The sequence below is a fragment of the Lissotriton helveticus genome, chromosome 9, assembly GCF_964261635.1.
Source record: "Lissotriton helveticus chromosome 9, aLisHel1.1, whole genome shotgun sequence".
Taxonomy (NCBI): domain Eukaryota; kingdom Metazoa; phylum Chordata; class Amphibia; order Caudata; family Salamandridae; genus Lissotriton; species Lissotriton helveticus.
The window spans coordinates 637,749,709-637,773,720 of record NC_136070.1 but is presented as its reverse complement, the minus strand read 5'-3'; the positions used below and the strand labels follow the sequence as shown (position 1 = coordinate 637,773,720).

The window sequence follows — 24,012 nt, the reverse complement described above, 5'->3', positions numbered from 1 at the left end:
AAATAGGGTGGTACTGCGTACTAACCCCAAATTCCTTCCGAAGGTGGTGTCACAGTTTCATCTCAACCAAACTATTGACTTGCCTGCATTTTTCCAAAACCCACAAACGGTGGCGGAAAGAATGCTCCATACTTTGGATGTTAGAAGGGCGTTGATGTACTATATTGACAGGACACAACACTTTAGGAAAACGAAACAACTTTTTGTTGCCTTCTCGCCACAGCACAAGGGCAACCCTATTTCCAAAGCAGGAATAGCCAGATGGATTGTTAAGTGCATCCAGATCTGCTATCAAAAGGCTAAACGCACCTTAACAATACCCCCAAGGGCGCACTCCACACGCAAATTGGGGGCATCCATGGCCTTCCTGGGGAACATTCCTTTAGAGGACATTTGTAGAGCAGCCACATGGGTTACACCACATACCTTTACAAAACACTACTGTGTTGATGTGCATTCCAAACAGCAAGCAGCTGTTGGGCAGGCTGTTCTCAAAACACTTTTTCAGGTTTCTGCAGCTGGCACGGGCAACTAATGGAGGGACTGCTATATATTCTATGCAAAAGATATGAATTTAGCAGCCCACATGCCTCGAACTGAATATGCTACTTACCAGTATGCATCTGTTCTTGGCATGTAGGGCTGCTAACATTCATATCGCCCACCCTCCTCCCCGGTGCCTGTCGCAGCTGCAGACATACTCTTGCATTCAATCATTAGCATGGACATCCTTTACACTTTGCACTCCATCTCTGCCCCAATGGCTAAAAACAATCTGGGGATGGAGCCGATGCCCATGCGCACTGTAGTCCAGGGGAGGAGCCACCTATCTCAGGATACTTCGAAGACTCTTCCAGGACAACAATGTGCGATCATCCGGACCCAACACTAGGCGGCGATCTAATGCAAAAGATATGAATGTTAGCAGCCCTACATGCCAAGAACAGATGCATACTGGTAAGTAGCATATTCATTATCCTTCACAGAACGTAGGGGGTGGATTTCGCGAGCGTAGATGAACATCGTTCGGTACGCCCATACAGAACCATTGTAGCTAAATGGCAGGACTAGATAAGGAATACCTTATCAGTAGTATGAGGCATAAGACCACACACCCAACAGTTAGTCGTGTTCGCTACTAATTGGTGTTGGTGCAGAAGCTGAACGAAAGAGTTATTAACGAACTCCAATCTTCTAACGGTCTCATGTTCAGGCAGAGGATGAAAAGAATGCGAAGAGACAGTAGAAGAAGGTATGGGTTGTGTAGTGGATGCAAACGTCACTTGAAAAGAGAATATAACATATCCCATTAAAAACATCATTAAGCTAAGCAACATGAAAACGCACAAAATTAAAAAACATTTTCTACTCATTATTTCACATATTTTGTCTCTAAAGTTTGTTTCTTCAACAGGTCTCTCCATCTTGAAAAACTCCATCCTCTAACCTTGCTGCTCGCGGAGGTAGGGTGTTCCGTGCTAAGGAATGCGTCTGTCAGTCCAGGGAACGCCCTAGGACCAACCAGAACCGTCGACCTTGTGTCTTCGGCTTGCACTCCAAAGACTTGACGCCGCGACCCTACAGCTGATCCCGGATAGTGGTTCGAAAAACAAAAATCGATCAAAACAGTTTCTCAGATGGGAGAGCTGATCTTTCAAAAATAGTAAAGAAAAGGATTTTTATTTTATTAGTCCCATGACTCTTGGTCGCAAATTATAACGGTTTTTGCTGGGCGCTGTGTGATAGCAGAATAAGAGTTCAGGTTCAGTAGTGTCCACTCGCACTGATGGTGGTACGGCTTCTTGCAAAAGATCGTCACTTTCACGCTCAGAACTTGTCCCAATCAAACGTGCATCGCTAAAAGGTAGAAAACGAGGCACAGTTTCGGTCTCAGAATCAGGAATGCCCTCCTGGACCCACTGGTCGTACGGCAGAGGCAGAGGAACCCTCTTACAATGTATGCCGTGGATCCAGTTTTTCTTCCCTTGCACTCATACTGCAGTTCTCGTAGATAAAAGCACCAAGTATGGACCGGTCCAGCGGGGCTGATCGTTCTTTGTCCGTTGAAAGTTCTTGATACGCACCCACGATCCGGGATCGATTGCATGCCCTGGATCTTCAGAAGCCTGAGGCAGTGTATCATGAACCTGTTGGTGTAAGACACGCAATTTAGCCGTCAAATCATGCAGATAGTCAAGCAATACAGGGTGTTCAATCTCGCTAAATTTCGTCGGCCTCGGTACTCCCCATATGTTTGCCGGGCGACCAAAAATTATTTCATAAGGACTAAGTCCCACTCGTGAATGCACAGTCATCCTAGTCGACAACAGTGCTAATGGCAAAGCATCAGGCCATGTAAGACCAGAGCTCGCTTGTATCTTGGCCAACTTCAATTTGAGGGTGCCATTATAGCACTCCAGTAGACCAGCTGATTGGGGGTGATTTGCAGCGTGGAATTTTTGGCGGATTCCTAACCCTTCACACACTCTCTTCATCACTTGGCCCACAAATTCACTCCATTATCACTCCAGACCATTCTCGGCAAACCATACATAGGGAAAAACTCCTTGACAAGTGCTTTAGCTGTGGACAGCGCAGTATTATCTTTTAGGGGGTATGCTTCTACCCATCTTGAGAAGGCACAAACAACCACGAGTACGTATTTTCGGTTGTTGCATCTCCCCATGTGGATGAAATCTAGCTGCAAAACCTCGAACGGATATGTCGGAGGCGCAAAATGACCAGCTGGAGTTGGAGTTCCCTTGCCAGGATTGTATTTCAGGCAAACCATACAATTCTTGACCACATTATCTGCACACTTAGGAATTCCAGTATTTTGCCATACTGGAGCCAACAACTTACAGATCCCTTTCACACTGATATGAGCCATTCCATGCGCCATTGTAACCACTGTAAGCACGTACGCATCGGGTAACAACCATCGCTGATGCTCCGACAACTCAACCCAACAACCATTCGCGTCTAATTTACCCGTTCTCTCTCTCTCCACCCACTCAACTCTTTCTCAGTAGCTTCAGCTTGGATAGACTTCACACTCTCTATTGTATCTTCACACATTCCAACGTCGCCAATCCATCTTGCAGGGCCCGCAACATACATTCGACTCATCACATCCCTCGCTGTTTCTTTCGCAACTTCATCAGCAAACGCATTACCGCGACCAATGTCGTCAGTAACCTTCTTATGTGCACTGCATTTCACAATCGCAACTTGTAACGGCAAGGTGAGTGACTCAAGAAGCTCATTCACCAACTGACCATGCTGAATTTTGCTTCCATGAGAAGTGAGGAACCCACGTTCCTTACACAATCGTCCAAAACTATGAGCCACACCAAACGCATACTGGCTGTCAGTATATATGGTCACTTTCTTTCCTTTTGATAATACACACGCTTTCGTAAGTGCAATCAGCTCTGCTGCTTGAGCTGAATTATGTGGGATACGTGCAGCTTCAACAACCGTCTGTAAAGTCGTGACAGCATATGCCGCAGTCGTATCACCATTTGGAAGCTTGAAGCATGAACCATCCACCCATAAGGTACCATCACACTTCTCAAGAGGAGTGTCCCTAAGATCCACTCTCCCTTTCGTTTCCTCCTCTGTCCTGAGAAAGCAATCATGCTGTTCAGAAACATCTGTCTCTGTTACAATCGGCAACAATGTAGCTGGATTCAACGTGTTGCATCTCTTTATGTGCACATGACCCGCTAAAAGTGTCAACTCATAACCGGACAATCGAGCACTAGTTAAGTGCTGTGTCTTAGTCTTATTTAACAAGGTATCCACTGCATGTGGAACCATTACAATCAATATATTATTCATCACTAACCCAGCAGACTGCCGAATAGAAACAGCTGCTGCCGCTGTGGCTCTCAAACAACTCGGCAACGCTCTAGCTACCGGATCCAAGGTCGACGAGAAATTCGCGCATGGACGTTGCTTGTCCCCAAAAGACTGACAATGCGCATCCCTCTCTCTCGTGGACATAAAGCGTAAAAGGCTTACTGTAGTCGGGAGTACCCAACACAGGAGCCGAACACAGTGCATCGCGCAATTCAGGAAAACTTTTCTGACAGTGGTCAGACCACGGGAGGGGATTCGGTGTATCTTTACAAGTTAATGTCACCAGAGGTTTGGCCAGCAAAGAAAAATTCGGTATCCATTGTCTGCAATAGGACGTAATACCCAAGAAAGCACGCACTTCTCTTTGTGTAGTAGGCACACTCATTTTCGCAATTGCTTGAATTCGTTCTGGAGTCAGTCTTCTTCCCTCCTTCGATAAGAGATGACCTAAGTAGGTCACTTCTTGTCGACAATACTGCAACTTCGAAAGAGACACTTTGTGATGGAAGTCAGACAAATAACGCAACACCAGCAAGGTAGCTTCTTTACAAATCTCCTCAGTTTCGTCAGCGACTAATAAATCGTCAACGTACTGGAGAAGAGCAGCACCACTAGGTAAAGCAATCGTATCAAGCTGTGTTTTTAAAGCCTGACTATAGATAGAAGGACTCTCGCAATAGCCTTGAGGAGCTCTCTTAACCCGGAGGCTTCGGCCTCCTAAAGAGAAGCCAAAGATATCCCTACTCTCCTCGGCAATCGGGATGCTGAAGAAAGCATTCTTCAAATCAATCACCGAAAACCACGTGGCTGAAGCTGGAATCATGGTCAGTAAGGCAGTAATATCTGGAACAACAGGAAATTGCGGAACTACGATCTTATTCACCTCGCGAAGATCGATCACGAACCTATATACAGGTGGTTGTGCGGAATCAGTCCTTTTTAGAACAGGCAAAACCGGACTATTGCACATATTACCTCTCGTTTCTTCAATTACATCTTTCTCAATCAGGTCATGAATGATCGCCAGCAACGCTCTTTCACCTTCACTAGAGATCTTGTATTGGGGAATACGTGGCATTTTAACATTTGCTTTCAACGTCACAACATATGGCGGTATCTCCAACAGACCCACATCATTAGGACAAGTAGCCCAAAGAATATCAGGGAGAGAAGACAATTCTGTCGGAAATTTATCCTTTGACAAATACATCGGGGAGACCACTGTCTTACCTAATGTAAGTTGTACTCCCGAAGGAGAGCAATACAATGGTGTGTACAATCTTTTCAACAGATCCAGTCCCAACAAGTTCTCACCACACCCTGTCGTCAGAATAAGGGGTGCTTCGAATTCACAAGGTCCAACAGAAAGAGATATAGGACTAGAAATCGGGTTCCTAACCGGGGCGCCAGAAAAACCTACTGAAACATTAGTCTCGCCAGACAAAGGTGTGCCAGGGAGTTTGGAGTGCATAATAGAACTCTTTGTAGCACCAGTATCCAACAGAAAAGGCTCTGACACACCTGATGTAATCACCTCAACATAAGGTCCACTCTGATCTACTGGAACTGAAACGACTCCCTCTCTTTGTTTATGGCTGTCCTAGCAATCATTACCCTCCATATTCTCACCTTCAACATAGTAGTCGTCAGCATAGTACTGAGTCGTCCTACCAGACGTCTGATTTTGATGATTAAAACTATTCATTGAATTTTGTGGAGGAAAGGAACGTGTGTTCTGGGGGAACCCTCCACGTCCTGTACATCCATAACAGACTCTAACTCATATCTTGTAGGGTCAGTAACCCATTTATGCACCAAATGATCCAATACTCCCTTCTCTCTAGAATCAGGCAGTTGGCTACGCAACTGTTCATGCTCTGAATTGGGGGTCGTGCTCAATGACCCAAAGAAAGGAGAAAAGAGACTAGTAACAGTATCCGTCATTCTTTGTCGGACAGAAGGAGAAGTTGACAGAACAGGAGATAGAGCGGACTGAGTAAGAGCTAATGTAGGAGCAGTAGCAGACGAGGCAGTAAGAACAGGCGGAAGAGTCGTAGGAATTAATGACGGAACAGGTAGCAAAGTCGGCGGCCCTTGAGGAGGCTGTACCAGAGGAGTAGGAGCCAACTGAAGAGGAGCTGGAGGCTGTGCAATAGCAAGAGGAAAAGCAACCAGAGGTTGCTGCGCAACTAAAGGTTGCGGAGGTGCTGTAGCACTCTGCGCATAAGGGGGTGGCGAGCTCAACAAATGTGACATTAAAGGGTCTTTCTCAAGTTCCTTCGCTGCATCTTGCTGAAGAAGCGGCAAAACTGGATAGCCATTTTACGTTGCCTGTGCAACTGCTCACTCGCTTGTTCTTCTTCGTTATCTTTATACTGCATTGCAGCTTGCATTATCGAGATACCCCTTTCTCTTTTATTTTTCTTTGCTAATTTAATTTCTTTCTGTTTGGCTTCCTTTCGCCATAGGCGGAAAGAGTCAAACATCGCCGGCCGGGCTTTCTTCTTAAAAAGTCTAACCTGCAGATGGTCTAAAATTTCCGTGTCAAAACTACCATATTGGGGCCATTGTAGGACACCGTCCTTTTTCGTGTAACGAATCCATACTTCGTTATATGTGATGGGGCCCACGCCATGTTTCACATAGAGCTCATAGGTTGGAGTTCCAATCGGAGGAACCGGACACGAGTCCTCCAATCGGGAATCCCTATTTCGACCACAACAAAATATTCTTCCAAGTCTGCTAAGACCAGGCATCTTCGCTCACTAGTCTAGCTTCAAACTTCAAGGGAATATCGAATACGATAGTCTCGTGAATACACAAGTCCCTCGGCTTTGGTCCTTGCAAGTCCCAAATCAAAGATCCCAAGGGGATACCCAAAAACTAAGGACTGGGAGACGCTCCACTCATACTTAACTGAGGTATCGATATCGGCACCAGAAGACCCGTCTATCGTCTCGCTTTACAAATCATCGAAGGCTCCAAGACAGGGCGACAGTCAGGGCAGCAGTCCTTCGTAGCCGTCGGAAAGCGGGGAACCTCGCAGCAAAGACTTTCGGACCACGACGACATACAGGGGTCGATGAAGTGGCTGGCCTTCCTCCAGAATTTTCACGCGAAGCTCCTCACGAACCTCAGGCTTGGACCGGTACCGCTGAAGTCGCCCCGCGTTGGGCGCCAAATGAAGAACCGGGTTATTTAAGACCCAGCGACTGTCTTAGAGTACAGAGACGCGGGTACTTCTTGGTGACGTCAAAGATCAATTTTATTAGCTGCAGCCTGTAACAGAGATCCTAGAAGTACAACACGGTGTATGTTCTCAGGAGACTGCTCCCGTACAAAAACTTCCTTTTTATACCAAATATTATGCTTCAGGCAAATATTCCTAATTTACTGTTGACCACTCACATGTTTTCACAAAAAGGAAAGGCAGGATCATGACGACAAGCCCATTTTTCAGTTTGTCCAGCCCATAAGCAATTTTTGGTCAAACCCAACATTCTTCATCAGACAGGTCGATCGAACCCACCATAAAAACGGGCACATCCCCATCGTAAACGGATCATAAAGAAAGGAGCAGAGACAGGTGTGAGCAAGATAAGACATAGGTATGCGCAATAAAAGGTTTGATGGTGTTTTGTGCCTCGATCCGTAATTTTGATCCGCTACCGGGAAAGGGACTGGTTCAACAAGTTTGGCTTCAGGCAAGAGGGTCGCTCGCTCAGGTCATTCAGAGGACAGCTAAAGTGTACATGTGCTTGGAGACTCGTTCGGCCACTGTCGCCGGCCTATGTGAGGGCAACCATAAAATGGCTGCCGTACGCAAGATGGAACCCGAGGGTTCAGAACGGACTCCCTGATTTCATGGTGATTTTATCACTCGAATAGGGCGAAAATACTCATACATCTTGCACTCTCCATATTCGGTCTGCTGATACCAAAATCCTCATGATAAGACCACTTTTATAACAAGGTTCAGAATTTCAGTACCTCACTGTCCATGGACGATTGGAGTCTTTTTCAAAGGCAGCAGTCATCCTAGGGATGGGGTTTCAGAGGCCACTGGCTGCAAGACAGGTCCCAGGATCACAGAAGCTCAAGACAGGCCGGTAGGGCTGGGACCAAGGCAGTAGTATTTTTTTCAGTCTTTTCTGCAGCGTCATTGTCTTTCTTCTTAGATTGTCATAGATCAGAGTTTTAGGTTTAAGGAAGTCACCTAAATAATACATTTAGAGGATGTTTTAGTGGAGTAGCAGGTAACCCATTGGTTACCTCACCTGGGGTGACTACACCCGCTATTATGTCACCTTCCTGTGGGAGCGGGGCATAGCCCTAGCCCTGATTTGCGTGTGTCCTCATCTTCAAGATGGCTGGGACTGAAAGTTGTGCATCGCCTAGTCTCCCCCACTTTAGGGGTAGGGTTGACAGAGGTGGGCTCGCCTCCTATTCCTTTGAATTTCCTGCCGGTTTACCTGTTTAAAGTGGGGATGTAAACCAGGGGCTGCCATCAGCTGCTAGCAGCAGAGGCTGAGGATCGCATTACAAGGCTGCAGGCCTTTGAAGCTCCCCTCTTGGAGCACTGGGCTATCTGGGGGGTGGAGGCATGCCACCTCTGCCCAGGATGTGCATTGTTTCTGGTCCCAGAGAGCAGAGGCTCTCTACCCAGGTGTCCAGAACATATCTTGTGGTGGCTGGCTGCCTACAGCAGGTCAGAGACCACACCAGGTTTGGCAGGTGTTAAGAGGCTCCTCCGAGGTTCCCTCTGGGTACATGGTACAATAAATCTCATCAATGTGGATTTATTGAGAGGAGTAGTTTGGTACCAAACACTCCTGTGTTCAGTGAAGAAATCAAGGTGCCGTGGAACTCGAGTTGTCGAGTTTCCAGCCCATGTACTCTCCATGGCCTCACTGACACTTAAAGTATTAGGAAATGGGCTGCAATATTTATGGGGCATATCTGCTCATGCAGATATGCCCTCGCCTGTGGTATAGTGCACCCTGTCTTAGGGCTGTGAGGCCTGCTAGAGGGATGACTTACCTATGCCTTCAGGCAGTGCTAGTTGCAATGGCCCACAGGCAGGCTGCCATGTTGACTTTGTAATTTTCTCCCTCACAGGGACATGCAAGCTGCGAAGGCGGTGCCATGGTCCCAGTGAGGGGGGTCCCAGGGGACCCTCTTCAGCGCCCAGGCCCTAGGTACTCAGAATACTATTTACTAGGGACTTACAGAGGGTAGAAGTGCCAGTTAGGGAATTGTTCTTGGGGAAGGAGCGCTGGCAGGGACCCTGTGCACTATATCTGAAGCCACATAAAACCAGGCAAAAAGTGGGGTGCTAGCAATGCAAAAGAGGGACTTTCTCACAGTCCTCAAGGAGTTAAACTAAACAAACGATAAAACTGTAGCAGTAAAGCATCCATTTTGAATGCTGTGTCCAGGCTCCTTTGAAAGATTCACATCTCTACCAGTCACTTAAAAATTCAACTCCGGTTACCAGTCTACCATAACTTTCCCATTGCAGGTGACCTATGTCATTACACTCTGTACAATAAAGAGCCAATGTTTCTACAGACCTTAGGATACACAGCAATTGAAACAGTGGCCACTTCAACAGATTGTGACGGTGCTCGTGACAAAGATAGGTATCTGGTTCCCAAGTAATTGAACGCGGTGTTTGCCTCCTGTAGTTTTGGATTTTGGCAACGTCAGTCTTCCATAACATTGACTAGATATCATAGGGAGGTTAGCATGGTAGCTGTTCTGAACTGTTGTGCAGTGTAGTCATAGCATTTATTCTGATGAGTACATCCTCCAGCAGGTTCCTATCTTAAGAATTATTCCTCCCAGCTTCATAATGGTCTGGAATTGCTATACCCCAGCAGTAGCTCTAAACTGCTGCCAGGTGGCTGCGGTCACAACTGTCTCTGGACATTACAATACCAAAATATGGTAGTCGCCAATCAAGGCACACTGGTATCATTCCCTTTTCCTTTTTTCAACATTGATCCAAAGCTCTCTTTGTGGCATTTGGATCCGTGCATCATCGTGCCGCCATTGAATCTTGCACTTCCATTCATGTGAAGGCCATAGTGGACTCGGCGGCCAAGTTTTTTCTGGCTAAGGCACGCAGGGATATGGTTGAGCAATCCGTTTGTCCTAGGAAAAGCTCTCCGAAAACGTTTTCCCCCCCAAGTAAAGAGAGGCACTTGGATCTCCATAGGAAGAGGAAGTCCTATGGGTCCTCGAATAAATGTTCCTCCTCCTGGGACCTTTTAGAATCTCAATTCTGATCTCTTCTTCATTGTCATAAAAGATCTAGACTTTGAAAAGAATGAGTCTGGAGCTACTTGGTCCATCCGCAACCCCAATCCGTTTGAAGCCTTGCATTTAGGATGGCAGTCACCCAAGAGGGAGCAAGCACCAGTCGATTTTGTGACTTTGATGTGTCCAACACTGATGCTTCCTAATGGTGTGATGCTAAAAGCTCTGACGTCGGCACCTAAAAAAGACTTCAAAGCTAGCCATGACGATATCCCCTGTGTGTTCCGAGTCTCCCTCAGCGCGGTCTTTGCCCCTGATGGATACTGTTGCTGCCTTTAACCATCAACATCCCTCCACATGGCGAGGAAAAAAGGTAAGGCAAACTTTAAATAGGTTCCCTTGGCAGAACATCTTAAGCTTCTAACTCTTTCCAATTAATATAATGATTTATTTCTGGACTAAAATATTATTGGCCGAGACTCATCACCGTTCGGGTACTTGCCAGGAACATTTGACCATGTTTTAATGTGATTCCTCATTTGTGATTGTATAGGTTGAAGCAGTGAAGCTTGTGAACTGGCAGTGCCCTCTGCAGAGGCGTCTAACATTTTGATTGAGAACTTACAGCCCTCTTTCTTATTGGTAGAGAGCTTGTTTCCATTAAAGACCAGTTTTAACCGGTCATGGCTGCATGTTAACTCTTTTTGACGCCAGCAGTAATCAGACAAATTTCTGGTGGTTATAGGCCCGCTCTGGGTGATCCCCAATTTCTGGTCCTTTCCCATCAATGACAAGTTTATTTGTCTCCCAATTATCCGCTAATTGGGAGACAATTATATAGTTGGGTCTACTAGCTAATTCGCAAGGGCTATGCCCTATTTTTCCTGTCTCCCTTCAGACTGTCCTCCTTCAACCAGGACATGCCCACCTGCCCATGCCTCAGTTTTGAAAGCAAAGTCCTTGCTCTATTAAACAAAGAGGCTATTGGACTCTTGAACTTGTTCTTTCAACAGGGTAAGGTCAAAATACAACTGCAATCCATACCCAGCTAGCTTTTTGGGGGACTCTGCCACTGTCTTGTCACCGGCAGGATCGCCCTCACCAAAATGGAAATCCTCCATCGTCCTCTCTATAACTTAATGAACCTGCCGCTTTATATTCCCCCTCCTCCTTCAGTAAATTTGAGAGCAGGATTAGAGATTTCATTTGGGGTACCTCCAGACACCGAGTATCCATCCAAAACTTTACCTACCCGCAGATTGGGGAGGCCTTGCCAACCCTAACTTTGAACATTATTAACTAGCTGCACAGTTTCAATGGACTGCCAGATGGCTGGCCCCTCGACAGCTTTCTGACACTGCCACTGTACAGCCGCCCATGTCGCACCATTCCCTCTTACATTTGTTCCGTCCCTGTGCGAAACCCACAGTCAGACTCCCTACTTCTCGCAGTAGTGCACAAATGCTACCGTAGAAACGTTTTCATCACCCGCTCTAAAATACCATATGCTTCTGCTATCCCTCTCCTGGGAACGCCTAGGGGCCTGAGAATCACCACTGCAGCCGAATGACACAACTGACGGACTGCTGACATACTCCACACTGGAGATCTCTTTCAAGAAGGTACCCTCATCCCATACACCAAGCTTGTCTCGGAGGAGGGACTACATCCAGGTCGCTTTTTACTGCATCGTTCCCTTATTGCAACCCTTTCGGCCCGCTGGGGCGATCTATCCACAAAGCCTCCCAAGCACCATACGAGGCAATATTTACACATTATGGGCAACGGTGGCCACCTAACCCTGTGGTTCGCCGCCTCTCTTCAGCAACATACTGCGATTGCACTAGACTCTTTAAAGCTTCACTGGGAAGAGGACTTAGAGCACCTCTTCACCAACCCAGAATGGTCTGCTGCCTTGGAAAGCCACACGCGTATATCTTGTGGTCAACGATTTTGCCATATGATTCACCCATAGATAATCCAGATTTATACTCTGCAAAGCCATCATATACAGATGATAATGTAGCTTATCAAGAGTGGATTTGAAGGGCAGCAGCTTATCACGGGGTTACATTACATAAAGAGTCTTTGGATGAAGACTTTTTATTTGAGACAGTAGAGTCTTCACATAGGACTAGTCAGTCTACCTATGTTAAAAGGCATGATAAGATATGCGTACGAAATCTTTAAGGACCAAGTTCGTGCCCGCAATTTAACACCTAGGGTTGACAAAAAATACAACCCCTCACCCCCCCCACCCCGAACCCTCCCATCCATCATCTGATCCTATTTTTATTAGATGGTAGGTCTACTTCAATACCTCCCAGAAGAGCACAAACAGAAAGAAAGGTTGGTTCAAAAAGGCAAACTCATATCTAATTCTTCAATTAGATGTGCTGTGGATGCTGTTGACACTGCAGCGAGGAGAGATACCACCAGCAATCTCCTACATCGACATGCTTGGCTTAGAAGTCAGATTTTCAACGTTGGTCCAGCAGTCTATTTTATATACCCCTTTTGACAAGCAACATCTTTTTGGACCTCAAGTAGATGAGGCCTTAGAAAAGATGAAGAAAGACACAGATGTGGCGAAATCCATGGGGGCACTTCAGTCCCCATCAAAGAGAGGCTCCTTTCACTGCTCATTTTATAGGGGAGGCTCCAAAAGTACATCCTCAGACCCTAATGCTCCCTCATACAAGTCAAACATACAGCCCTCTTCCTCTAGATGCTTCTATAGAGGAGGGTACTGAGGAAACCATTTCAAGGGTAGGTGTAAGAGCACGCCAATGCATAACTCTCCTTCCCCCAATAAACAGTGACTTGCCTACACTTCCCTATATCATTTAACACTTGTTGAGGGAAGACTTCAACAATTTCTCCCCCATTTGGCAATTCATAAAGTCGGATAAATGGATACTAGACATGATCTGACATGGTTATTTCCTGGAGCTCACCAGAAATCCTCCCAATATTCCACTTCACACTCACAAACTCTCGTCAGAGCACCTGCAGCTCCTCGAACAAGACGTTCAGGTTCTTTTAACAAAATGAGCCATAGAACCAGTTCCATTACAGCACCAAGGTTCAGGGGTTTATTCTCTACTTTTTAATCCCCAAAAAGCATAGATCCTTAAGACCAATTTTGGACCGAAGGATTTTAAATCTGTATGTACTGTCAGAACATTTCCACATGGTTACGCTTCAACAAGTGCTTCCTACAGCAAGGCAATTTTATGTCCACACTTGACTTACGACGCATACTTTCACATTCCGGTTCACCCAGCACATCGCAAATATCTCAGATTTATGATCGCAGGAAAAAACTGTTTGTTCAAAGTATTCCCATTCGGAGTAACTACTGCTCCCAGAGTGTTCAAAAAATGTCTAGCAGTATTGGCAGCTCATCTCAGAAGACAACAGATTCATGTCTTCCCATACCTAGACGACTGGCTCATCAAAGCCAGCACACACCAAAAGTGTTAACAACACACTCCGAGTACATTAGACCTACTCTGCCAATTGGGTTTCATGGTCAATGCGCAGAGGTCTCATCTTCAGCCTTCACAAATGCAGTCCTATTAGGGAGTGACTCTAAACACTTGCTTAGCTCTAGCCTCTCCCAATGCAGCCAGAATTTGAAATATTCAAACTCTGCTACTACTGTGTCAGACCAATCAATACTTCGCAGTCAGGAATTCCATGCAGCTATTAGGAATGATGTCATTATGCATTGCAATAGTGCCTCATGCAAGGTTACACATGCGTCTTCTACAAGAATGCTTAGCATGTCAGTGGAACCAGCCTCAGGGTCAAGTAACCTATCTAGTGTTGGTAGACAGCCGCACTGATTGCTCTCTGCAGTGGTGAAACACACATTTATCAAAAGGGCAGCCCTTCATCAACCCTGTTCCACAGATTGTGCTAACAGCAGACTTATCTCTCACAGGTTGGGGTGCCCATCTCCACAATTTAACAATTCAGGGTCTATGGGACGACAAGTACAAAAGTCTTCAAATCAACTATCTGGAGCTTCTAGCTGTGTATCTAGCACTCAAAGCTGAAAAATCAAATTGCTGACCTCCTCAGCTGGATGCGGCAACAAATACATGAGTGGGAACTTCATCCTCAAGTTCTCTTTCCATACTTTCAACAAAGGGGATTCCCACAAATAGATCTGTTCGCTACAGTGGACAACTCAAAATGCCCAAACTTCGCCTCCAGGGTCCCACACCCTCTATTCAACGGCAATGCCCTATAGATGAATTGGTCAGGGATATTTGTTTCCGCTTTTCCGCCTCTTCCTCTCCTTCCATTTCTGGTACGAAGGCTCAGGCAAACATCCCTTACACTGATTCTAGTAGCTCCCACTTGGGCCCGTCTACCGTGTCACCACACTCTTGGAACTATCAGTAGTTGCATATCAAAAGGTGCATCTTAATTCCATCCTTCTCACTCAGACCATGGATAAGTCAAACACTCAAACACCAAGGAGCTCAATCTAGCGATTTGGCTCCTGAAGTCATAGTTTGGATACTTAAATTTGCGACCAGACTGTATGACTATTCTTAAGGAAGCTAGAAAGCTTGCCTGAGTATGTTGGCAGCAAAATGGAAAAGATTTGTTGTATATTGTAACATCCACAGTATTAATCCACTACATGTCTCTATCCAAAATATTATTTGTTACCTTTTGCATCTACTGTGTGCCGGTCTAGCCTACACATCCATTAGATTACATCTTGCAGCAGTAGCAACATATTTGCATAACTGGCATCATTTATCTTTGTTCAAGTTTCATTTAATTAAACCCTTTATGCACTGCCTTAAGAGTAATACCACCCAGGGTACCTCCTGCACCAGTTTGGAATCTGAACATTGTGTGTATAAGACTCCTGGGTCTACCCTTTGAGCCACACACACAACTTTCCGTTATAGTTTCTCTCAACTGGAAGAGGTGTGGCGCCGCGGCCAGGGCGACTGACGCTGGAATCTGGGGACCACGGTTCGATCCCCGGCTCCGGCGGCAGGTTAGCCCAGCACCATGTGACTCTGGGCAATAGCTCGCTTAATCTTCCCGACGGCCCCCAGCGCCTAGAGACCCTTACGGGTGATTGTGCGCTTTACAAATGTGGACTTTATGGGAGGTTGCCTTCATCGTTGCTATCATTCATTGAGGAGAGTTGGTGAGCTACAAGCATTAACCTTAGAAGAACCCTTCTTTCAGCTTCATAAAGATATAGTAGTTATTCGCACCAACTCAAATTTCCTTCCAAAAGTGGTTTCTGCTTTTCATATCAACCAGTCAATTGAGATACCTGGTTTCTTCCCTCAGCCTGATTATGTAGCAGAAAAAGGTCTTCACACACTGTCATAAGAGCAATATTGTACTATATTGAAAGGACAAAAGATTTTCGTAAGACAAAACAACTGTTTGTTAAATTTGCTACACCTCAGAAAGGCAATCCTATTTCGAAATCTGGTATTTCAAGATGGATTGTTAAATGCATTCAAGATTGTTATGCTAAAGCTAAAGGAACTTTATCTATTCCTCCTAGAGCACATTTTACTCGTAAAATAGGAGCGCCTGTGGCCTTTTTAGGTAACATCCCTTTAGCTGACATTTGTAAGGCAGCAACATGCTCCGCTCCACACACATTTACCAAGCACTATTGTGTGGATGTGTTGGCACTTCAACTAACCAATGTAGGGCAAGCAGTGCTAAAGACACTTTTTCAAACAACTGCAGCATCTACCGGTTAGCCACCGTTTTGGGAGAATGCAGCTATATAGTCTATGCAAAGCATGTGTATCTACAGCACACATGCCTCAAACAGATTGTTACTTTCCCAGTAAGCATCTGTTCTTGGCACCTAGAGCTGTGCATTCACATGCGCTCGGGCACCTTTAGTTGTTGCTGGTTCATTAATTACATACGCATGGACATCTCTGTACTACACTCACTCACTCCATTCTCACCCTCTTTCTGGAAAACAATCTAACAATGGAGTTGATGCCCATGCACACTATCATCGAAAGGAGGAGTCACCTTACCTAGTGACTGGGAAAGACTTGGCAGGAGTATGCAAAGCATGTGAATCTACAGCTCCACATGGCAAGAAAAGATGCTTATTGGGTAAGTAACATAATCCTTATGGTAGACACATACCCTTGCTACAGATTCATCATGGCCTTTCCTCCTCCTCAGAGGAGTTCAGTGCTATAATTAGATCTCAGGGTATGCAAACGTGTTAAGTGTATTTGTTGCTATTTTTGTTCTCTTGGTTTCTTCACACACACACCTTGATAGGGCTCGCAATAAATTAAGAAAGTTATGCCAGCATGCCTTTTGGCACTTGCTAAACTCTAGTGTTGTTGGCATGTGGAAGCAATGTCGCTGTTGGAACAGCATGGCTTTACCTGGCTGCGCGCAAGAGCTATTGCTAGAGAAAAGCTTTTCCAGAGCAGTTCAAAGCCTGGAAGGGATAGTGCTTAAGATGTGCATTTGACCCAGAAATGTTGTTTCTAAAGGTAAGTAACATTCATTGCATGGGGTCTTCCATGATCATTGCATCATTCTTAGCCTCAGTATAAGAAGTTCTTCAATACTTTTGACATTTACTAGATGAACTCTTGAATTATCTGTCCATCAAGGCCCACTCAGCGACTGCTGCATAAATTAGAGAGAAGAGAAACTCCCTTACCCTTAAGTTGTCGTGTCTGCAGGGAGTCGGTTTGTTCACTGACTAGTCTGGACTCCTCTACTCCGAAACCTCCAGGTAGATTCTGCTTTCATCTGAACCATCGTTGGTTTGCTCAAGCACCTTATGTTCAAGAGGACCTTTTTAATTTGCTGTACCCCTATGTTTTGGACTAGGCAAACTCAAAGTACCAAACACCAACTTAACCTTAACTACATCACAGGTATATTGTTAACTCATCCAATGTGTGCACATAAGGCTATGTCTGTTTCATGTAAGCCAAGTTATAGAATTGTCTGCTTTTTTAAGGACCTCAATTTCACCAACATCCGTTTCATTTGACCATGTCATCCAGCTGACATTCCATAATTGTTTTTCCTCACTTAGGAGACGGATGACAGTGAAACGGAAGATGAGGACGAAACACAACAGCTGCCTGCAAACCAACAGACAGCCAGGTTTCAGAGGTAAGCAGCACCTGTAATTCTTTGTAGAAAGGGCTTCTACATGTGTTGGTGTAGATGAAGTGAGCAGCGGTTACAAACGAAAAGTTGTGATCTCCATCATAGGATCTTATTTCATAATTATAAGGACAATACTTCTGCTTGTGTATGGCTCCTGAACACTTTATTTACATAAATGCATTTCTAATTGAGTAAATCTGCCATTATACAAATGCAGAGAAAAAGTTATATTTTTTTCCTGTGTTTTCTCACCCACTTAACAAAAAAAGGTTTCATCAGGTCATTGCAGCCTAATCATTAACCCAACTGCTAAATGAAATGGCCAAAAACCTGAAGGTATTAACAATATAGCAAGATAGGCATCATCCATAAGGAAGTGAACATCAGGGACTGTTCCCTCAAGTTGTCAGTGGCTTTCAAATCCTAGCATGTAGTGCATTGGCAGTTGTGCCCAAGCACAACTTATAGGATTAGCTGATTTGCTGGGTAGGTTGGTGGTATTTTGGGTATGGATTCAATGAAGAATACCTCAATGCTGAATGAAACAGGGCTACAGGCAAGAACATATTCCTTCTGCACCATTGGATCTTCTTGACAGTCCGACAGGCGAATAGAATAACAAGAAACCCTACCTTCACTGAAACATCACCATAGGATGGTAAAACAAAAGATGAATTGATCGTAGATGATCATTAGCCCAAGAAGTGCTTCAGAGCTACTCGACCCATCATGTTTTCTTCTTACAATTAGCTGAATCTAGACAATAGTGCCATGTGGAAGTGTGAACAGACCTGGTAGCACCTATGATATGACAGAGACATAAACCACAACCAGTCAGCTGAAGCTGCTTTTTCTCTTGTTTAACCATCTTTTTGTTTGCCTAGCATCTGCTTATTATTTAATTGATAACATAAAGCTAGACCGTATTTTGAGATGTGTGTAGGAGAGTAGGGTCTGCAATCCTATGATCACCCAGATTTTTGCTTTTTGCTGCACTGGTTTACGACTTTCCCTGGCTGTGGGCCTGCTAATCAGACCCACAGCCTAGCTGTTCTCTCTATCCAAATTGTACTCAAGTACTGAATTGGCACTGGGCCCTCTCCAAGTCCCTGTACCCAGGGCTGAGGTGTACCCAGAAGTCTCCCAGGGGCTGAAGCATGTATTATGCCACCCCTGGGCTGACTAACTAAACTGACACAACTGGCTGCACGACAGCTGGGGCAAGGTGGTGTACTCACCCTTTGCTTTAGATATAGTATACCTATATCTAACCCTAAAATGGACACACAGATCTCCTATCAGTCACTCCTATGGCAGGCCTTAACAATCCTGAAGGCAGAGTGCTTGGAATCGTGTGAGATGGTGCTCTGGCATGAGCTGAGCCTGTCTGCGGCTTTCGGGATCCATCCCTTAGCCGTTTCCACGATATCGCATACCATATACTCTTAAGTGCATTATAATCCTCGCGGTTATATGCCAACTCTGGTATCGCTTTATCAAAACATGTCGAGTAAGGTGTCATACGAATTGGAATACTAACCCCTCGCCAATTCTGGCGACGGGGTTAGCATTCCACCCTTCTAGAGGGACACGACATGTATGTAACCCCTAACCCCGGTTAAAGTCAGACATAGCCTCAGCTCCACAAAATGGATGCTGCCACCGAGACACAAGTCTGCCCTCCTGCTGCTGGGAGTCCTCCCAGAGCAGGAGGCAAGGACAAAGGGTTTCCTGCCAGGGGCGGTGCCAGCACCGTCCCAGACAGGGTTTTGTGTATTCCAGGTAGGCAGGGCTACAGAGGAAGGTGACTGCAAGTGGCACCCCGGTGCTCACTGTGCATAGGCCGGCTGAAACCAGTTCCAGGGGCACTCCAGCCCCTGGCCTGGGGAAAGCCCGCCAAAGGAGAGGGGTGTAACTACCCCCCTCCTGGTCCCACCCATAGGGCAGGACTTAGTCGCGTGCCAGCCCCCTTTTCCCAGATAAAGGTAGGGACTGGCCCCCTTCCAAATCAGATCATCTTTGGAATCAAGATACCACTTTCCACGAAAGGACTTCACGATTTCTTCCTCAAGATTCTCCCTTGTGGCTAAGGAGTAGTCACCCTGCATCCGCAGGCACCATCCAAGAACACTGCGGTCTGCTGCACGTCCTTCCTCCGGAATCCGACTGCCCAGCTCGACGAGACCCGGCTTCCCTGGCACCTCTGACCTCTACCCACCTCTACAGCACAGCTGAGAACCGTGGGTGCGACGAGACCTCGAGGGACCGGCCATCGCCAAGACTGCACGACTTCTGCACAGCAAGCCCACCGAGTAAATTCCTGGTGAGTGCTTTGGGGTCCGAGAAGCCCCCACCCTGAGCAGCTCCAGCACCGAAGAGCAGCCCCCCAGCATCTCCACGATCGGCGTGGGGCCCTTCTGCTTTTTGCTGCTCACCGCGTTGTTTGGCTACTAGCCCGCTGGCTTGTGGCCTTCCGAACGACGCCCGACGACAACACTGCTGGTAGTCTGGTTGCTCCAGACTGGCCCTTGCTTCCCTCCATCGGAGAAGTACCCTGGACCCTCCTGGTCCGGCTAAGACGCCATTTTAGGTCCACCGCGTGGGCCTTGCATTTGCCAAGACTTGTTGCCCAATCCTGGGTCCAGCGACGTCGACAGCAAGAACCTTCGTGGGACAGCTCGCACCTCCATCCTGGTCGCCGACAACGCCTCCTGGTCCGAGAGACTGCAGAGCCCAGCAGCGCCCACTCACCTGACTGCGGTGACTTCGCCCGGTGCCATCCTGGTGCCCACTTAATCACTGGCTAGTGATTCAAGAACTTGGTCCCCTCTGCTTTCAGGTTTTCTTCTTCCTTGATCCAGGCTTGGATCCATCGAACTTTTCTTCACTGGTCGCCTGCCAGCAACTTCCTTCTTCCAGGCTCCTGGTCCGGCACGAGGATTCCCGACGTCTTTTCAGACCTATGCAGCTGCAGCCCCTGGGCTAGGTAACTTCGGCATTTCGGTGCCCCAGCATAGCCTCACTATCCAAGGGTCAGGATCCACTGTCGTTTTCTCCCTATCAGGTCGGGTTCGCCCGTGAACACTAACTTTGTGAATTCTACCTTCCATAGACTTTGTCCCGCATCCCGCGTGAGAGTGCACACTCTGCACCCGAGTTCCCTAGGCCTCCTGCTAGTAATCTAAAGGTTCAGTAGTCCAGTCCTAGCGATCCCAAAGCCTCTGAGAATCGTTACTTACCTGCTAGTAATTCGCATTCCACTTTTAGAGTATATGGTTTTTCGTGCCCCTCGGGCATTTGTGTATAACGTGCTAACTTAAGTATTTTCATAAGAGTTTTGTTGTGTGCTTAGCACCCTGTCCTCATAAAGAGTACAGGGTTGTTGTGATTCTAATAAATACATTGTTTATTTTCATAACACTTGTGTGGTGTCCTTTCACTGGGTGTTCAAGGGGTAATGTGATGGTAAAACAGCTGGCTTAACACGCCCTCTAGAGTCTTAGCCTTAGACTGCTCGTATCCATGCTACTAGGATAGCTGGTCTATAAGGTTGACTTACAACCAATCATCAATAAGGGTTGTTTGGACTGATATATAGTGATCACTAGAATAGTGACCACTGCACATCAGGCCAACTTCTCACATTGGTGAGCAGCGGTTGGGATTTGAGCTTGCTGTTGTTTTACCACACATGCCCTAAGAATATCTTGTGAAACATCACATAAGTACTAAAGGTACATATAACTTAGCTTAGAATACTCTGAGTTCTACTGAACCAGCTGTTGTAGCTCCTATGGCCTAGCACACCCTAAACTACAACTCTAGCAAGGGATCAGTAGGCAAACATATAGTGTAGGTAAGTGCACCACTTACACCTCACTAGAAAAGCATGTCTACCCAGGGAGAATCTACTGAGACTCCCCTGGTCAGTGTTGACCCTCCACAGGTCACTTCAAGATATGCAGCTCTCAGTTTTCAGGAGATGAGACAAATCTGTGTCTCCAGGAAACTGAAGCAGGGGTCTAACCCCACCACTCCCTTTCTGATAGGTCTCTTAGAGACATATGATGCCAGAAAGCTTTCTCAGTTACATGAGAACATGCCAGCCTTAGAGGGAACCTCTGAGGATCCAGATCTCCCCAACATTGCTACTGCAGTTGAGGAGGAGGATCAAGGGGAACTCTCTGGGGACGAGGTAGACAAAGGTCTTGAGGTAGTCAGAAGGCTAACTAGGGCCAACTTAGACTTGCTTGGGCTAGGATCTGGGGGACCCCCAGTACTGACCCTAAGTAGGCCTAACCTTGGAGTTAGGAGAGATAGATCTCTTTCTAGGGACTGCAATAGATCTCTGCACTCTAATGCCTCTTCTCAGAGGAGAAGGAACTCTCCCCAGAGGAGATTGACTTCCCCTCAGAGAATGGAGCATGAAGCTAGGATGAGACAGGCTACTCTGAGGATTGAAAGGGAAGAAATTGCCCTGGCCAAAGAGAAGCTTGCCTTGGCAAGAGAGCAGCAGATGAGTGGGTTAGCTCCCACTGGTGGCAGCAATCTCCCAAGAGATAGAGAGAAGGGTTTAGATACTAAACACCTGACTAAAATAGTGCCCCCCTTTAAGCAAGGGGATGATATCCAGAAATGGATGGCTGCTTTGGAGAGGGCCTGCACTGTGCAGTGCATTCCCGAAGTCAGTGGGCAGCTATACTGTGGCTCTCCTTTGATGGCAAAGGTAGAGATAAGCTCCTCACTACAAGAGTGGAGGATGCTAATGATTACCAGGTCCTGAAAAATGCACTGATTGATGGGTTTGGTTTAACCACTGAGCAGTACAGGTTGCTGTTCAGAGACACCCAGAAAACTCAGTCTCAGGACTGGTCTGACTTTGTGGATAGTGCCACTAAGGCTTTGGAGGGCTGGTTGCTGGGTAGCAAGGTTACAGATTACACAGGATTGTATAATCTTATGATGAGAGAACACATTTTAAACAATTGTCAGAACCAGTTGTTGCACCAGCACCTTGTTGATTCAGATCTGACCTCTCCCCAAGAATTGGGAAAGAAGGCAGACAAATGGGTCAGGACAAGGATCAAGCAGAACCAGAACCAGAACCAGGGTGGTCAGAAGAAAGCAGACCAGAAGGGTAATGCAAAGAGTGAACAAAATGACCAGAAGTCTTCACCAGGTCCCCAACAAACCAAAGAGGGTGGGGGTCAGGCTTCCCAGAAGAAGAAGACTCAAGAAGGCCAGTCAAAAAGGTGGTGCCAGTACTGCAAAAGTAAATCTCACTGGTTTAGTGAGTGCACCAAAAGAGGAGGACAAACTCCTGCCACTACAGCCCCTAAGGCAACTGCACCCCCTAGTACAGTCAGTAGTGGTAGTGTACCTCCCAAGGCATTAGTTGGGTTAACCTTGGGAACTGAGGGGTCTGACAACTTAGTTGGCACACTCACTCAGGCTGTCCTTGTCTGTACAGGGGATATGGATATAACCCCTGAGATAAGTCCCAATACTTTGGGCAAATACAGGCAGACGCCTTTGATTAATGGCAAAATGGCTCAGGCCTATAGGGACACTTGTGCCAGTGTCACCATGGTGACACCTAACTTTGTGGACCCTGGACAGATCATGCCAGGTACTGATTTCCTGGTGACCAATGCCAGCAATGTCACTACTAGTCATAGTGTGGCAATTGTGGCTTTCTCCTGGGGTGGAGTGAAGGGACAAAAGAAAGTTGTAGTCAGTTCAGACCTCCCAGTTGATTGTTTGTTGGGCAATGATTTGGAGTCATCACAATGGTCAGAAGTGGAGCAGAGGACTCACATGGAGATGTTAGGCTTGCCAGCACATGTGCTTGCTGTGACTAGGTCACAGGCCAGAAGATGCCCCACTGAACAGGTGCTGGATCCTGAAATTATGGACCAGACCCCTTCCAAGAAGAAGAGCAGTAAGGGTAAGGCTTTGCCTTCCCCCTTGCCCCAGGTTGAGGATCAAGTCTCTGAGGAGGCTGATCTGGAAGAGCTGAGGGAAACTGAGCCTAAAGAGCTTGAACTTGATCAAGTTGAGTTTCTGGGCTCAGGGGGACCCTCCAGAGCAGACCTGGGGAAGGAACAGTTGAGCTGCCTTTCCCTTGAACCCCTCAGACAGCAGGCTGCTGCTGAGGCTGCAGGGAATGCCACAGGTGCCCACAGGGTATACTGGGAAGATGGACTCCTGTACTCTGAGTCAAGAGACCCCAAGCCTGGTGCAACCAGGAGGCTGGTCATCCCCTTGTCTCTGAGAGGTTTCCTTCTCACCTTGGCCCATGAGATTCCCCTTGCAGGTCATTTAGGTCAGACAAAGACTTGGGACAGGCTTGTCACACACTTTCACTGGCCCCATATGAATGAGAATACCAAGGAGTTTTGTCGCTCCTGTGTCACTTGCCAAGCCAGGGGTAAGTCAGGTGGCACAACAAAGGCCCCCCTCATACCACTACCTGTGGTGGGGGTTCCCTTTGAAAGAGTGGGGATTGACATTGTTGGTCCAATGGAACCCCAGACAGCATCAGGGCACAAGTTTATACTGGTGGTAGTGGATCATGCCACCAGGTATCCTGAAGCTATTCCACTTAGGACCACTACAGCACCTGTAGTGGCAAGGGCCCTAGTTGGAGTGTTCTCCAGAGTGGGCTTCCCTAAGGAGGTTGTTTCTGACAGAGGTACAAACTTCATGTCAGGATATCTGACT

General features: G+C 46.7%; 1 protein-coding gene across 1 annotated transcript in view; it reads left to right on the top strand.

The window, feature by feature from the left end:
* Positions 1–24,012, top strand: part of DRAP1 (DR1 associated protein 1) — a 232,081-nt gene that overhangs the window by 143,405 nt on the left and 64,664 nt on the right. The window contains exon 6 of the mRNA XM_078660703.1: positions 17,213–17,292. Within this exon, the coding sequence (XP_078516829.1) occupies positions 17,213–17,292 (80 nt within the window). The remainder of the gene's footprint in view (positions 1–17,212; positions 17,293–24,012) is intronic.